This window comes from Schistocerca gregaria, unplaced genomic scaffold (genome assembly GCF_023897955.1).
Source record: "Schistocerca gregaria isolate iqSchGreg1 unplaced genomic scaffold, iqSchGreg1.2 ptg000180l, whole genome shotgun sequence".
NCBI classification, from domain to species: Eukaryota; Metazoa; Arthropoda; class Insecta; order Orthoptera; family Acrididae; genus Schistocerca; species Schistocerca gregaria.
This window is the reverse complement of record NW_026061730.1, coordinates 4,137,864-4,154,089: the sequence shown is the minus strand read 5'-3', so window position 1 is coordinate 4,154,089 and position 16,226 is coordinate 4,137,864. Positions and strand designations below refer to the sequence as shown.

Here is a 16,226-nt window from a genome sequence, read left to right as displayed (position 1 = left end):
TTTCCGAAGCACATCTGGAGGCTTCCTGTAGTCTGTGGACTTTCAGAGTTTTGATGAAAGACAGAAATTGCATCGGGATTGAATGTAACGGGCACGATGGGCACTTTTCTCCCTGGGAGTAATGTCTCAAACTGTCTACTCTTTGAACGATTCCTGGAACAAAAGTATTAGTTTCTGAAGCACATCTGGAGGCTTCCTGTAGTCTGTGGACGTTCAGAGTTTTGATGAAAGACAGAAATTGCATCGGGATTGAATATAGCGGGCACGATGGGGACTTTTCTCCCTGGGAGTAATGTCTCAAACTGTCTACACTTTGATCGATTCCTGGAACACAAGTAGTAGTTTCCGAAGCACATCTGGAGGATTCCTGTAGTCTGTGGACGTTCAGAGTTTTGATGAAAGACAGAAATTGCATCGGGATTGAATATAACGGGCACGATGGGGAGTTTTCTCCCTGGGACTAATTTCTCAAACTGTCTACTCTTTGATCGATTCCTGGAACACCAGTAGTAGTTCCCGAAGCACATATGGAGGCTTCCTGTAATCTTTGGACATTCAGAGTTTTGATGAAAGAAATGCATCGGGATTGATTATAACGGGCACCATGCAAACTTTTCTCCATGGGAGTAATGTCTCGAACTGTCTACTCTTTGATCGATTCCTGGAACACAAGTAGTAGTTTCCGAAGCACATCTGGAGGCTTCCTGTAGTCTGTGGACGATCAGAGTTTAGATGAAAGACAGAAATTGCATTGGGATTGAATATAACGGGCACGATGGGGACTTTTCTCCCTGGGAGTAATGTCTCGAACTGTCTACTCTTTGATCGATTCCTGGAACACCAATAGTAGTTCCCGAAGCACATCTGGAGGCTTCCTGTAGTCTGTGGACGTTCAGAGTTTTGATGAAAGACAGAAATTGCATCGGGATTGAATATAACGGGCACGATGGGGACTTTTCTCCCTGGGAGTAATGTCTCAAACTGTCTACTCTTTGATCGATTCCTGGAACACCAGTAGTAGTTCCCGAAGCGCATCTGGAGGCTTCCTGTAATCTGTGGACGTTTAGAGTTTTGATGAAAGACAGAAATTGCATCGGGATTGAATATAACGGGCACGATGGGGACTTTTCTCCATGTGAGTAATGTCTCGAACTGTCTACTCTATGATCGATTCCTGGAACACAAGTAGTAGTTTCCGAAGCACATCTGGAGGCTTCCTGTAGTCTGTGGACGTTCAGAGTTTTGATGAAAGACAGAAATTGCATCAGGATTGATTATAACGGGCACCATGCGGACTTTTCTCCACGGGAGTAATGTCTCGAACTGTCTACTCTTTGATCGATTCCTTGAACACAAGTAGTAGTTTCCGAAGCACATCTGGAGGCTTCCTGTAGTCTGTGGACGTTCAGAGATTTGATGAAAGACAGAAATTGCATTGGGATTGAATATAACGGGCACGATGGGGACTTTTCTCCCTGGGAGTAATGTCTCGAACTTTCTACTCTTTGATCGATTCCTGGAACACCAATAGTAGTTCCCGAAGCACATCTGGAGGCTTCCTGTAGTCTGTGGACGTTCAGAGTTTTGATGAAAGACAGAAATTGCATCGGGATTGAATATAACGGGCACGATGGGGACTTTTCTCCCTGGGACTAATTTCTCAAACTGTCTACTCTTTGATCGATTCCTGGAACACCAGTAGTAGTTCCCGAAGCACATCTGGAGGCTTCCTGTAATCTTTGGACGTTCAGAGTTTTGATGAAGGAAATGCATCGGGATTGATTATAACGGGCACCATGCAAACTTTTCTCCATGGGAATAATGTCTCGAACTGTCTACTCTTTGATCGATTCCTGGAACACAAGTAGTATGTTTCCGAAGCACATCTGGAGGCTTCCTGTAGTCTGTGGACGATCAGAGTTTTGATGAAAGACAGAAATAGCATTGGGATTGAATATAACGGGCACCATTGGGACTTTTCTCCATGGGAGTAATGTCTCAAACTGTCTACCCTTTGATCGACTCCTGGAACACAAGTAGTAGTTTCCGAAGCACATCTGGAGGCATCCTGTAGTCTGTGGACGTTCAGAGTTTTGATGAAAGACAGAAATTGCATCGGGATTGAATATATCGGGCACGATGGGGACTTTTCTCCATGGGAGTAATGTCTCGAAGTGTCTACTCTTTGATAGATTCCTGGAACACAAGTAGTAGTTTCCGAAGCACATCTGGAGGCTTCCTGTAGTCTCTGGACGTTCAGAGTTTTGATGAGAGACAGAAATTGCATCGGGATTGAATATAACGGGCACGATGGGGACTTTTCTCCCTGGGAGTAATGTCGAACTGTCTACTCTTTGATCGATTCCTGGAACACTACTAGTAGTTTCCGAAGCACATCTGGAGGCTTCCTGTAGTCTGTGGACGTTCAGAGTTTTGATGAAAGACAGAAATTGCATCGGGATTGAATATAACGGGCACCATGGGGACTTTTCTCCCTGGGAGTAATGTCTCGAACTGTCTACTCTTTGATCGATTCCTGGAACAGTACTAGTAGTTTCCGAAGCACATCTGGAGGCTTCCTGTAGTCTGTGGACGTTCAGAGTTTTGATGAAAGACAGAAATTGCATCGGGATTGAATATAACGGGCACCATGGGGACTTTTCTCCCTGGGAGTAATGTCTCAAACTGTCTACTCTTTGATCGATTCCTGGAACACCAGTAGTAGTTCCCGAAGCACATCTGGAGGCTTCCTGTAATCTGTGGACGTTTAGAGTTTTGATGAAAGAAATGCATCGGGATTTATTATAACGGGCACCATGCGGACTTTTCTCCATGTGAGTAATGTCTCGAACTGTCTACTGTTTGATCGATTCCTGGAACACAAGTAGTAGTTTCCGAAGCACATCTGGAGGCTTCCTGTAATCTGTGGACGTTCAGAGTTTTGATGATTGACAGATATTGCATTGGGATTGAATATAACGGGCACCATGCGGACTTTTCTCATTGGGAGTAATGTCTCAAACTGTCTAACCTTTGATCGACTCCTGGAACACATGTAGTAGTTTCCGAAGCACATCTGGAGGCATCCTGTAGTCTCTGGACGTTCAGAGTTTTGATGAGAGACAGAAATTGCATCGGGATTGAATATAACGGGCACCATGGGGACTTTTCTCCATGTGAGTAATGTCTCGAACTGTCTACTCTTTGATCGATTCCTGGAACACAAGTAGTAGTTTCCGAAGCACATCTGGATTCTTCCTGTAGTCTGTGGACGTTCAGAGTTTTGATGAATGACAGAAATTGCATCGGGATTGTATATAACGGGCACCATGCGGACTTTTCTCCCTGGGAGTAATGTCTCAAACTGTCTACTCTATGATCGATTCCTGGAACACCAGTAGTAGATCCCGAAGCACATCTGGAGGCTTCCTGTAATCTGTGGACGTTTAGAGTTTTGATGAAAGAAATGCATCGGGATTGATTATAACGGGCACCATGCGGACTTTTCTCCATGTGAGTAATGTCTAGAACTGTCTACTCTTTGATCGATTCCTGGAACACAAGTACTAGTTTCCGAAGCACATCTGGAGGCTTCCGGTAGTCTGTGGACGTTCAGAGTTTTGATGAATGACAGAAATTGCATTGGGATTGAATATAACGGGCACCATGCGGACTTTTCTCCACGGGAGTAATGTCTCGAACTGTCTACTCTTTGATCGATTCCTGGAACACTAGTAGTAGTTTCCGAAGCACATCTGGAGGATTCCTGTAGTCTGTGGACGTTCAGAGTTTTGATGAAAGACAGAAATTGCATCGGGATTGAATATAACGGGCACGATGGGGACTTTTCTCCCTGGGAGTAATGTCTCGAACTGTCTACTCTTTGATCGATTCCTGGAACACCAATAGTAGTTTCCGAAGCACATCTGGAGGCTTCCTGTAGTCTGTGGACGTTCAGAGTTTTGATGAAAGACAGAAATTGCATCGGGATTCAATATAACGGGCACGATGGGGACTTTTCTCCCTGGGAGTAATGTCTCGAACTGTCTACTCTTTGATCGATTCCTGGAACACAAGTAGTAGTTTCCGAAGCACATCTGGAGGCTTCCTGTAGTCTGTGGACGTTCAGAGTTTTGATGAAAGACAGATATTGCATCGGGATTGAATATAACGGGCACCATGCGGACTTTTCTATACGGGAGAAATGTCTCGAACTGTCTACCCTTTGACCGATTCCTGGAACACAAGTAGTAGTTTCCGAAGCACATCTGGAGGCTTCCTGTAGTCTGTGGACGTTAAGAGTTTTGATGAAAGACAGAAATTGCAACGGGATTGAATATAACGGGCACGATGGGGACTTTTCTCCCTGGGAGTAATGTCTCGAACTGTCTACTCTTTGATCGATTCCTGGAACACCAGTAGTAGTTCCCGAAGCACATCTGGAGGCTTCCTGTAATCTGTGGACGATCAGAGTTTTGATGAAAGAAATGCATCGGGATTGATTATAACGGGCACCATGCGGAATTTTCTCCATGGGAGTAATGTCTCGAACTGTCTACTCTTTGATCGATTCCTAGAACACAAGTAGTAGTTTCCGAAGCACATCTGGAGGCTTCCTGTAGTCTGTGGACGTTAAGAGTTTTGATGAAAGACAGAAATTGCAACGGGATTGAATGTAACGGGCACGATGGGGACTTTTGTCCCTGGGAGTAATGTCTCGAACTGTCTACTCTTTGATCGATTCCTGGAACACAAGTAGTAGTTTCCGAAGCACATCTGGAGGCTTCCTGTAGTCTGTGGACGTTCAGAGTTTTGATGAAAGACAAAAATTGCATCGGGATTGAATATAACGGGCACGATGGGGACTTTTGTCTCTGGGGGTAATGTCTCAAACTGTCTACTCTTTGATCGATTCCTGGAACACCAGTAGTATTGCATGGCGACGACTTATATCGACGTGTACAGTTCTGCCACTGGGCACAAGACAAATTACAGGACTACGACAGATTTTTTTTTGCACGCGTTCTACTTAGCAACAAAGCATCATTCACCAACAGCAGTAACGTAAACCGGCATAATAAGCACTGTTGGGCAACGATAAATCCACGATGGCTGCTCCAAGTGGAACATCAGCGACCTTGGCGGGTTAATGTATGTTGCGGCACTATGGGAGGAAGGATAATTGGCCCCCATTTTATCGATGGTGCAATGTATGCTGATTTCCTACGTTATGTTCTACCGATGTTACTACAAAATGTTTCACTGCATGACAGAATGGCAATGTACTTCCAACGTGATGGATGTCCGGCTCATAGCTCGCGTTCGGTTGAAGCGGTAGTGAATAGCGTATTTCATGACAGGTGGATTGGTCGTCGAAGCACCATACCAAAGCCCGCACGTTCACCGGACGTGACGTCTCCAGACTTCTTTCTGTGGAGAAAGTTGGATATTTGCTATCGTGATCCACCGACAACGCCTGACAACGTGCGTCAGCACATTGTCAATGCATGTGCGAACATTACGTAAGGAGAACTACTCGCTGTTGAGAGAAATGGCGTTACACGTATTGACAAATGCACTGAGGTTGACGGACATCATGTTAAGCATTTATTAATGTGTTATTTACAGGTTATCACGCTGTAACAGTATGCGTTTTCAGAAATGATAAGTTCACAAAGGTACATGTATCACATTGGGACAACCGAAATGTTCAAACGTACCTACAGTGTGTATTTTAATTTAAAAAAACCTACCTGTTACCAACTGTTCGTCTAAAATTACGAGCCATATGTTTGTGACTATTAGAGCGCCATCTATCACAAAGCGAAAAAGTGGTCCAACTAATTTCATATTTCTTTACGTATAACACAAATATGTAATAAAACTAGGAGTCCCTAATTTAAAAAAACGCAGTTGCTATCCGTTTCACCTATGGCAGCGCCATCTAGCGGGCCAATCATAGCGCTATCTGGTTTGCCTCTTCTAGCTAGACAAGTTTCGTTCTTTGTAGTTTTTTCGTTAGACGCCTATTTAGTGAGATATTTGGCCCAGTCACGATCAATGGACGACCCTGTATATCAAGTGTTTGGAATTAACACTAAAGACTAACTTATGCAATGAGTAACCTACATAGATCATGTACTTGACACACTCGCTTAAAATCTGGAAAACACAGCTATTTTAATTACCCCAGAGTCTCGTAGTACACACTGGTAGGAATTTATAATGTAAAAAACAGTATTGTCTGAAGGTTGTGTTAGCCTTTTGTAAACAAAGAGTAACTCACACTGCAAAATTTTACTAGTAGTCAGGCGAACACATGCATATAGTGTAGCATACGTTACTGTTTGGCAGCACCATTGCACTTCATATAATCTATATTCTTTTTATGTAAAGGATAAAATGGTTCAAATGGCTCTGAGCACTATGGGACTTAACTTCTGAGGTCATCAGTCCCCTAGACGTAGAACTACTTAAACCTAACTAACCTAAGGAGATCACATACATCCATGCCCGAGGCAGGATTTGAACCTGCGACGGTAGCGGTTGCGTGGTTCCAGACTGCAGCGCCTAGAACTCCTCGGCCACTCCGGCCGGCTAAATCCTGGTCTTCGTACTTCGTGGTGGAATGTATCGTACCTCATGTGGACTGATCTGGTGAAACAAGCGATTTATGGTTATGAATTTTGTCGTATGCCATTATAGAAAATGTATTACGCCTTTAAAAACTACATTTTTCTCGTTTCTCCACCTACTTTACAATAGACTTCAGACGTGAAATTCTGAACATCACCGGTAAGTCTATTGTCAGAAGACACTGCTACGTGTTGAGAACACAGATCGAGCATGACATAAAACAGGGTATCAACAGTAGGTCAGGAGAACGAAAGCATAGATAAGTTGAATTATATAGTGCTTCTGTATCACAAATAACTTAATTTCATTACCAGACAATGATACTTGAAACGCACAAAAGACACAGAGGGTGTCAAACGCAGTTTCCCTGCAATGGTTTGTGGAAGGTAATGTTTAATTATGTCCAGTTCTATATGAAGTTAAGAGACAAACCATTTTCAAACAAAAGTAGAACCTTCACTGCCGTATTGATGAATAAGAAATATTTACGGTTTTGCAAATTAGGGTAGATGCATTGATTATTGTGATTACACAGTGATGGGTTAACTGTTCTTGTCACTGCGACAGTTACTGTGATAGCACGCCATTCATAAATGTCCATTTGGATTTAACTTTAGATATTTCCATGAATACCTCTTTTTATGCTTTGCGTAACTTTTTTCTGTATTTCGTTTACTGTAGTTCATGTGTGACAGAAATGATTTCATGATAGCCATTGTGCTCTGAGACTTGCCAAAAACAGTGAGATCGTTTGTTGTACTAATATGTGGTAGATTACCTTTCTTTAAGCTTTAACACAGTATTTCATTTGAAATACTCTGATCGTCGGTGTGCATCGTTCTTATACAACAATGATTTTATTTCTTCCTTTTGTAGGTAAGCCAGTAACTGTGATTTAATATCCTTCTGGAAAAACATACTTATTACATGTACTGCAGTGACGCATGTTATCTTTCCATCCACTTTTGGTATCATGAACTACACTGCGTGTACTCTGGCCAAGTAATACAGTACTATTTCTTAATTGTAGTTGCGCTGTCACTGCATCTACCAGTATTCAAATGTGTACGCACAATTAAAACGAGTTATTCCCACACGACCTGATGGGAGTTACCTGTATTAGAAATGGTAAATATCCAAGTGGACATAATTTTGATACGACCCCACAGATATAAATAAAGGTATGCATGGATCCATGTTTGTACTATTTTGTTGTTAGACAGTCCTATGGTGCTTGCACATGATATTGAATATTATGCTAGCCTTTTTTTAACCTGGCTATCTGCTAAAAATGCATGTAGAGTCACTGTTTCTCATTCTCAGTAAACAAGGAGGAATAGGGACAACCTCTCAATGACATGGTTTCTTACACTATTGCTAATGTGCGACGAACAGTCACCCTGTGCTGCTGGAGAAATTCTGTAGTCACATGTCATTGCAGTTAGTTTCTTAACCGTTCCCTGTTACTCCTGTCCCTACTGTCATGTCCCTCAATCTGTTCTGTTCTTCTTCTTCCGTGTAGAAGGGACTAGTCTGAGCACATCTTGGCCGTGTCACTCTCATAGTACGATAGTTCCAGTTCTGTTTCACTATTCCAACCAATACTATGAGTTATCGCTGCTGCCTTGTTGCAGTGTCTGCTTTAACTACTCTCCAAAGACTTATTGCACGGTATGTGCCGTCTCTCAATTGGTTAGTTAAGCAAGGAGCCAGTGTTATTTCCTAGAGGAATGATTCGGCACATCAGTTATCAAACAGTAAGTGTTTTATCAGTGACAGGAATATAGCTAAATACTTCATCTAGACCCCCAATAAGCCTACCTATGATTTATCCACATCATCTTGGCTCATATATCTTAGCAATGGGAATATCACCACTCCATTCATGTGTTTCACAAATTAGATGTATGCCTTGTTTATTATGGACTTACCACTCCATAAGAGAACTATCTGGAACCTTGATCATTCTTTTAAGATATTCATATGGTATGTTTCAATTGGATTACCGTATTTGGTAGCACAGTCAACTATAGCAGCAGTTCTCTGCTTAGCCATACATTTACACTTCTGACTTATTGAGTTTCTCTAACAGTAGACTTTTATTTAACGTTCTTACTATGATGTATCACACCCACAATTAGCTTATCTGCTCATTTAACTTACACGCACAACAGCTTTAAACTTTTTCTGCTAATTTGCCTGAAACACCTTTTGTGATGGCTCCTAACCGACATCCTGTCTACACTACCAAACAAATCAAAGACTCGCTTTCTGCAAACCACTGACGAATACTAGCTTGGGAAAATTGCAAGTTACCACTGACCACAGCAATGCACACATCACTGTGTGGAGTAAGCTGGAATACCTACATAGAGTGGTTGCCCTGGTGTCATCTCTCTTGCAGTCACTGTAGTTGTCCTCAGAATTGTTATATGGATCATATGTAATCAAGGATATAGTGAAGTATTCAGATCACCAAAACCAGTGGTTCACAGGCAGCAGCTGTTGGGTAATTTTATACTTAAGAGGATTTTGGATCCTGGCACAATTCAGTCACGACTCTCGTTTACGACTAAGCATTAGGAGAAGCGGTGCTAATATGTATTAGTTTGTTTTCATTGTATAATTTTGTCATATTCCTTATTCTGTAACATGGGAGAGTTACATTCCACTCAGTTAAGGACCAAACCAATGAGGTAGGATTTAACAATCAGTATCAATTGAGTACATGAAATAAGATTTAATAAAACAATGATAGCACTACTGTTGTCTTAATGAGATTAGCTTATTATGGATATATAATCAGTTTGTAATGTATCCTTCAATAACTTTGTAGTTTTAACTTTTATACTACAAACTGCAGAGATTATAGAAAAATTATGAATCTTATCAATATTATTTAGCTAAACCTCCTTTTGTATTGAAATACCCTACCTGCCTTTGCTGCTGCACCCCTTCGATGGGGTGTTATAGTATTTCATAATCTTCACAACTAGTAACAACAAATGGTGGCCCCAGTGCTGTCATTCCTGACCACTATACTATATCACTGCCCACGGAAATGACCTTTGCAGCAGCTTAGCCACTGCACAGCTGATGCATCTTGACAGCCCTCATGCTGTCCCCGCTGGCTCAGAACGTGGTTGGCACATCTGTTACCTCTGCATTACAACACCACTGTACCAGTGCACCATCTCACTTGGCTGTATATATTTCTACAATAACCAAAATCAGTCAATTCTATCTCATAGTTATTGTACTATTATCTGTAACTTCTTAACTACTTTTGAGTTTTCTATTCCTGTCCACTTTTTTACTGTATTTTGGAAATTCTTTGATTCCCATATTAGAAGCTTAAATCCCTTAGCAAGAGCAACCCGTCCAAAGGATCATTTTCAAACATTAAACTACTACTTTTGTACTTTTGAAATAATTAGCCTGCTGCTATGGAGTGAGAGTGAAATGTGTGTGGTAGACTGACAGACTGAGTGGGTAACACTTCATGAAATATGCCTTGCTCACATTCATACCATTCTGACAGTGAGGATACTGATGAGTTCCACTTCCAAGAAGCTTTGCTAGTGAGGTAAAATTCTAGAAACCCATCCAGCAATCAATCAGACAGCTGTTAATGGTCACACAGAGTCATAGAGCATAGCCAGGTTCAGTTTGGCTCTCTTGCAACCAGCTTTCAGTCTGATCAGATGTGTCCTTCCATCCCATTCACCAGCACTATGCCCTCAGTCTATTAGTGACCTTACAGGCAGAGGTCTGATGTAAACACCAGTCAGAAGTTTTAAAGCACTCTCCATTGGTGTTTTTTTTAAACAGTATGCTTGATTGCCATATGTTCCTGGATCCACATCCTACAATTGACTTTTCCTTGACAATTCTTGTACAATAATTTATTCTGTAGTGATTAGCTTAGGTAATTATTTAAATAGGTGCAGTTACACTCTTTAATGTATGTGAATGTACTGTGTTTATGTAGACTCAGTTCTTTGGGTGGTTTTCCACACATCCACTGAATATGTTTATATTATGCTTACATCTCTTGTACTAGAGAAACGCTACATAACCCATCTTTAGGTGACACACATAGATATTCAGTCCACATTGTGAACCTTTTTTAACATGTTACTACAAATTTTACTGTTTTGCTTCGAGATGTAAAGTCTTAGTAGTATATTTTCAGATTCATCTGAATATAAGGCTATTGTCCAGAAGCCTGGTTTTTCTTTCCTTTTATTGGAAAATATTTAGTAAAATATTTAAAAATAAATAATAAATAATAAAAATAAAAAATAAACAAAAATATTTAATAAAAATACATCTGGATGTCTTATCATGAGAAAGATGGAGTAAATGTAATCACATCTCTACAAAGTGTAGTAAAACAGAACAGTGCCAATCACTTAATTATAACCAACCCCAGTTGTTACACATATGATGGAACTTGTACTAAACCACTTTCACCAATAACAAATAGGTACGGAATCAAAAATAAAAACAATCGTTCTGAAATTAAAAATAAAGTATAAGTACACATTTCCTAAAACGTCATGTTTATTTACACCAATTAAGAAAAATATCCAGAATGAAAACATCTTTGAATATAACACTAGACGTATTTAGTACTCATGTTCTCAGCTCTCCCAAGTGTTGTTCTTACATGTACCTTACATAGTATTAAACGCTTAACAAACAATTAAGAGCTTTGGTGTATAACACTTATCTACAATATCTCTGAATTATATACATAGGTTTGTGAAACAAAAAATATAGCTATTGTGGACTGGTGTAAATGGTAACCAAGCACAATGATTTTGTTAGATTAGACATTTTTCCCATCTGACCCATTTACATGAAGATGGACTGATGAGCGAAAATATCATGAACACTGCCTGTGAGGAGAATGAATGACATGTTGTACACACATTATGCAGTAAGCAGATTACAAGTATAGCAGATCAGAGATTAAGAAGGAATTGTTCTACCAATTAGATAGGCTGTGAACATGTAAATCCAATGACATAAGTGACTTTAGCAAAGGACAGGTTACAGTGGAATTGCAGTTGGGAACTAGCAACTCAAAAGTGGTGAAGCTGGTTGGCTGGACCCAATGCTACTGTTGTGAACATCCAAAGAAAGTGGCTGAAGGTGATAAATCCATAATCTTATGAAAAGATGTAATACATCTATACCTCATCACAAATCATGGAGATAAGAGGCTTGTCTGCTCTGTAAATCTGGAAACGTGGCAATATGAGGCATATCTAATGACAAAAAATAATGCTGGAGAGGCCATACACATTTTAAAACACACAATTCAGTGTACATTTTTGAACATAGCGCTCCACAACATATGGTCTCTGTATGTTTCCATACTAATCCACCAAACTGTTCAATTGCAACTGCATTGCACAAGGGATCATTGATACTGGAGTGATTGTCAACTGCCAACTGTCAGGACGAGTGACATTTCTTGTTACACCAGGTGAGATGCCACATCCAGATATGCAGTCATGTAGGTGAATGGCACCAGATCGAGGGCCCGTTATGCTATGGGACAAGTCACTTGGGCTCCTTTGGGACATCTGGTAATAATTGAAGGCATCATGACAGTTGCAGACTATGTCACTTTTATAGCAACTACATATATCCCTTCATGGCTGATGTGCTCTCCCACAGTGAAGGCAGCTTTCAGCAGGTAACTGTCCATGTCACATGTACAGAACGACTACACAGTGGTCTGAGTAGCATGGTAACTAACGCTGATGTCTCGACGACACCATTTAGCTGATCTGAATGTGTGCTATAGAACTGGTGCTAAATACGTCAAGAAATATGAAAACAACATGTCAAGTTCATATCATGTAGAACTGTTCATGTATTGTGTTCCAAAAGTGGACAAACATGCTATTAAGTAGATTGTTATATTTGTTGTTACGTTTACAAATGCAGGTTTAATATGAACAGAACATAAATGTACACACTACTAATGACACACACAACAGATCTCTTGAGAAAACATACATTAGTAAAATAATGCCATAATCACGTTTCTCCAGTGTTGAGTTTACTAGCCTTTGTGAAGGAAGTGCCATGGATATATTTTTTATAACATTGTTTCTAAAGTGCAGTTACAAGTACTACATAATGACTATGTCTGGAATATTAAGCAGCAAGTCATCACATTTCCTTGGCCTTATACTGAATATTGCATTGTACTTATGACTACTGACGAAGGTAAGGATTTATCACAATTCACAACCTTCTTGTCTCAAAATCGATAGGAAAAAGCAGCAGTGTTAATGACAAAAACAGATTTGATTCATGTTTTTGGAGTATTTAGTAATACAAGTTCTTGACATCACAATCTGTAGATATGGATTTTTATATTGTCTCATTACATGTAACCACTCTATAGTACACATCATTGCACACTTTTTCCACAATTCTACCACATTTTAATGTTGTTTCACAGGAACTGCAATTTATTGTCCCCTGTTACATCCATTACTTTATAGGGCACAAACCAGGAAAACCTATTTGTGTAAACCAACACTTACTTTTAGTTTCTTTCTGATGTGAAGTAATGCATGTGCCTTGAGAGTACCCAATTTAGTGAAACTTTTGTCACAGACATCTCATTTGTGAGGTCCCCTTCCAATGTGTTCTAATGCATGTCTATTGAGATCGCCTGACATAGCAAATGATTGCCCACTAATCTCACATCTGTGAGGTTTCTTTCTAATGTGAATTAATGCATGTGTTTGAGAATGCTGGACACAAGCAAAATATTTCCCACAAATCTCACATTTGTGAGGTCGCTCTCCAATGTGAATTAATACATGGGCCTTGAGATTCCCTGCCCTAACAAAAGACTTCCCACAAATACCGCATTTATGGGATTTCTTTCCAGTGTGAATTAATGTCTGCCTCTTGAGAGCATTCAACAAAGCAAAGGATTTCCCACAAATAATACATTTGTAAGATTTCTCCCCAGTGTGAATTAATACTTGTTTCTTGAGATAACTTGACAAAGCAAAACGTCTCCCACAAATGTCACATTTGTGAGGTTTGTGTCCAGTGTGAATTAATTTATGAGTCTTCAGATTAGATGACTGGGCAAACGATTTGTCACAAATCACACATTTGCGAGGTTTCTTTCCAGTGTGATTTAATAAGTGTGTCTTGAGATAGCCTGACCTAGCAAAAGATGTCCCACAAATCTCACATTTGTGAGGTTTCTTTCCAGTGTGAACTAATTCGTGTGTCTTGAGACTATCTGACCTACGAAAAGATTTCCCACAAATCTCACATTTGTGAGGTTTCTTTCCAGTGTGAATTAACTTCTGAGTCTTGAGACTGACTGGGCAAACCAATTGTCACAAATGACACATTCGTGAGGTTTGTTTCCAGTGTGAATTAATTTGTGTCTCTTGAGATTGCTCGACCTAGCGAACCATCTACCACAATTCTTACATTTGTGAGGTTTCTTCCCGGTGAGAATTAAATTGTGAGTCTTGAGACAACCTGCCCTAGCAAAAGAGTTCCCACAAATCTCACATTTTTGAGGTTTCTTTCCAGTGTGAATTAAGTCGTGTATCTTGAGATTGCTCGACAAAGCAAAACATCTACCACAAATCTTAAATTTGTGAGGTTTCTTTCCAGTGTGAATTAAATTGCAAGCCTTGAGATGACCTACCGTAGCAAAAGAGGTCCCACATATGTCACATTTGTGAGGTTTCTTTCCATTGCGAATTAATTTCTCTGTGTTGAGATGACCTGACTGAGAAAAGGATTCCCCACGAATCTCATATTTGTGGGGTTTCTTTCCAGTGTCAAGTAATTTCTACCACACCATTTGCCACAAATACCACATTTTTGCAGTAAGTAGATCATCCTGGGCACTGACATTAACAGCTGCAGACAAAGTTCCATAGTCACTTATTTTGTCAGCATCATTTCTCATAGATGTGTTACACACGTCTTTGGAGGACTTCTTTGAAGCTTCCCTAGTTTCCTTGTATGGAGACCAAACATTGTGTTCTGGAACAGAAACTTCTGGCAAACTATCCAAAAGGATACTGCTCTGATCCTCATCACTACAGCCATATTTTTCATGGTTGCCAACAGTTAAGACGTGATAATTCTCACTCATTCTCAGATGTTTTCTCAAACTAAATTTACTGTCAAATATCTCACCACACCACTTACAGACATACAAAGGAGGTTGCATGCCATCAATGTGCATAAACACATGCTTGTTGAGTCGGTATTTTGATGGAAAGCCTTCTTGGCAGAAATTACAGCTATATACATGTAATTCCTTTTCCCTCGTACTACAGTCATATTGGGTAGCAACTGAACATTCTTCATCAACAGTCACATCTCCTGTATGGGTATCAAATTCGGGCTTTGACTTCTCAATATCTATCACAAATTCATCCTGGATCAGTCGATGGTGACACGTTTCTTCACATGATATATGATATGCCACACCTACCACCAGTACTCTGAGTCAATAATGTTGTATATATATATATATATATATATATATATATATATATATATGACTTGTGCCCTATAGTACTGGATTTATGTACATTCAAATATTGTGTATATATATATATATATATATATATATATATATATATATATATATATATATATATATATAAAGAAACAATATTTGAATCTACATAAATCCAGTACTATAGGGCACAAGTCGTAAAAATGCATCAGAAATTATATATTTACTGTTAGCCATTTATAATTATAATATTCCACTAGAACGAAAGAACTGATGAGGTAAAAATGGTTTAAAACTAAAATAACCAGAGGAACAGTCAATAATGATTAATCTGAGTCACTGTCACTTTGATTAGAAATTTTTAGATCACAATTAAAATGATTGCAGGTGTTACAATCTTTTTAAAATACTTTGCTACAAGATAATAGTCTACACAAATTTATTAAATTTATCAAAAGATGTATCACTTACATGTTATAATTCAAAATTATTAAGTTCAAGGCATTTAAGATTTAAATAAGACAAATAATTTTTAAGTGTTCCTCTTGCACTATCTTAGTTCGTTAAGTGCCTTGTCTTTGTTTTGCAGACACTTTCACCTCTGGCAATGATAAATTTATTTCACCTAGTAATCAGATTTTTGTTTTGTTTGATTCCCAGTGATTCAAGAACTAGTGCAATCTTCAATATTTTGATTAGGTATCTAGTACGGATGATAATTAGGTGGATAATGACTGTTCATGAACAAGAATCAATGTCACACAAATCAAGGGGAAAAAATTGCAAACTGATGAATGAATGTCAATGGTACACTTGCAGATGGTTTCAATCTAAGACTGCGTTTTTGGCAATGCAACTTATATGAAGCCTTAAACAAATGGAAATACTGTCTGAAAGGATGGAAATTGTTGTAAATTTTCCAGTACATTTGCAGTGAGCCTTTTTGAAAAGTTCTACATCTTCCCAAGATCTGGTCATCTGGCATTGCAGAAGACCATTGACTGGAGGACACACATATTAATGGCCACATCACCACCCATTAAACACTGCA

At 39.5% G+C, this 16,226-nt stretch overlaps 1 protein-coding gene across 1 annotated transcript in view; it reads right to left on the bottom strand.

The window, feature by feature from the left end:
* LOC126302894 (zinc finger protein 708-like) overlaps positions 1–14,803 on the bottom strand; it is a 161,546-nt gene extending 146,743 nt beyond the window's left edge. The window contains exons 1-2 of the mRNA XM_049991749.1: positions 14,520–14,803; positions 13,659–13,932 (exon numbers count right to left, since the gene is read on the bottom strand). Of these exons, the coding sequence (XP_049847706.1) occupies positions 13,659–13,932; positions 14,520–14,803 (558 nt within the window). The remainder of the gene's footprint in view (positions 1–13,658; positions 13,933–14,519) is intronic.
* Between the last annotated feature and the right edge of the window lie 1,423 nt (positions 14,804–16,226).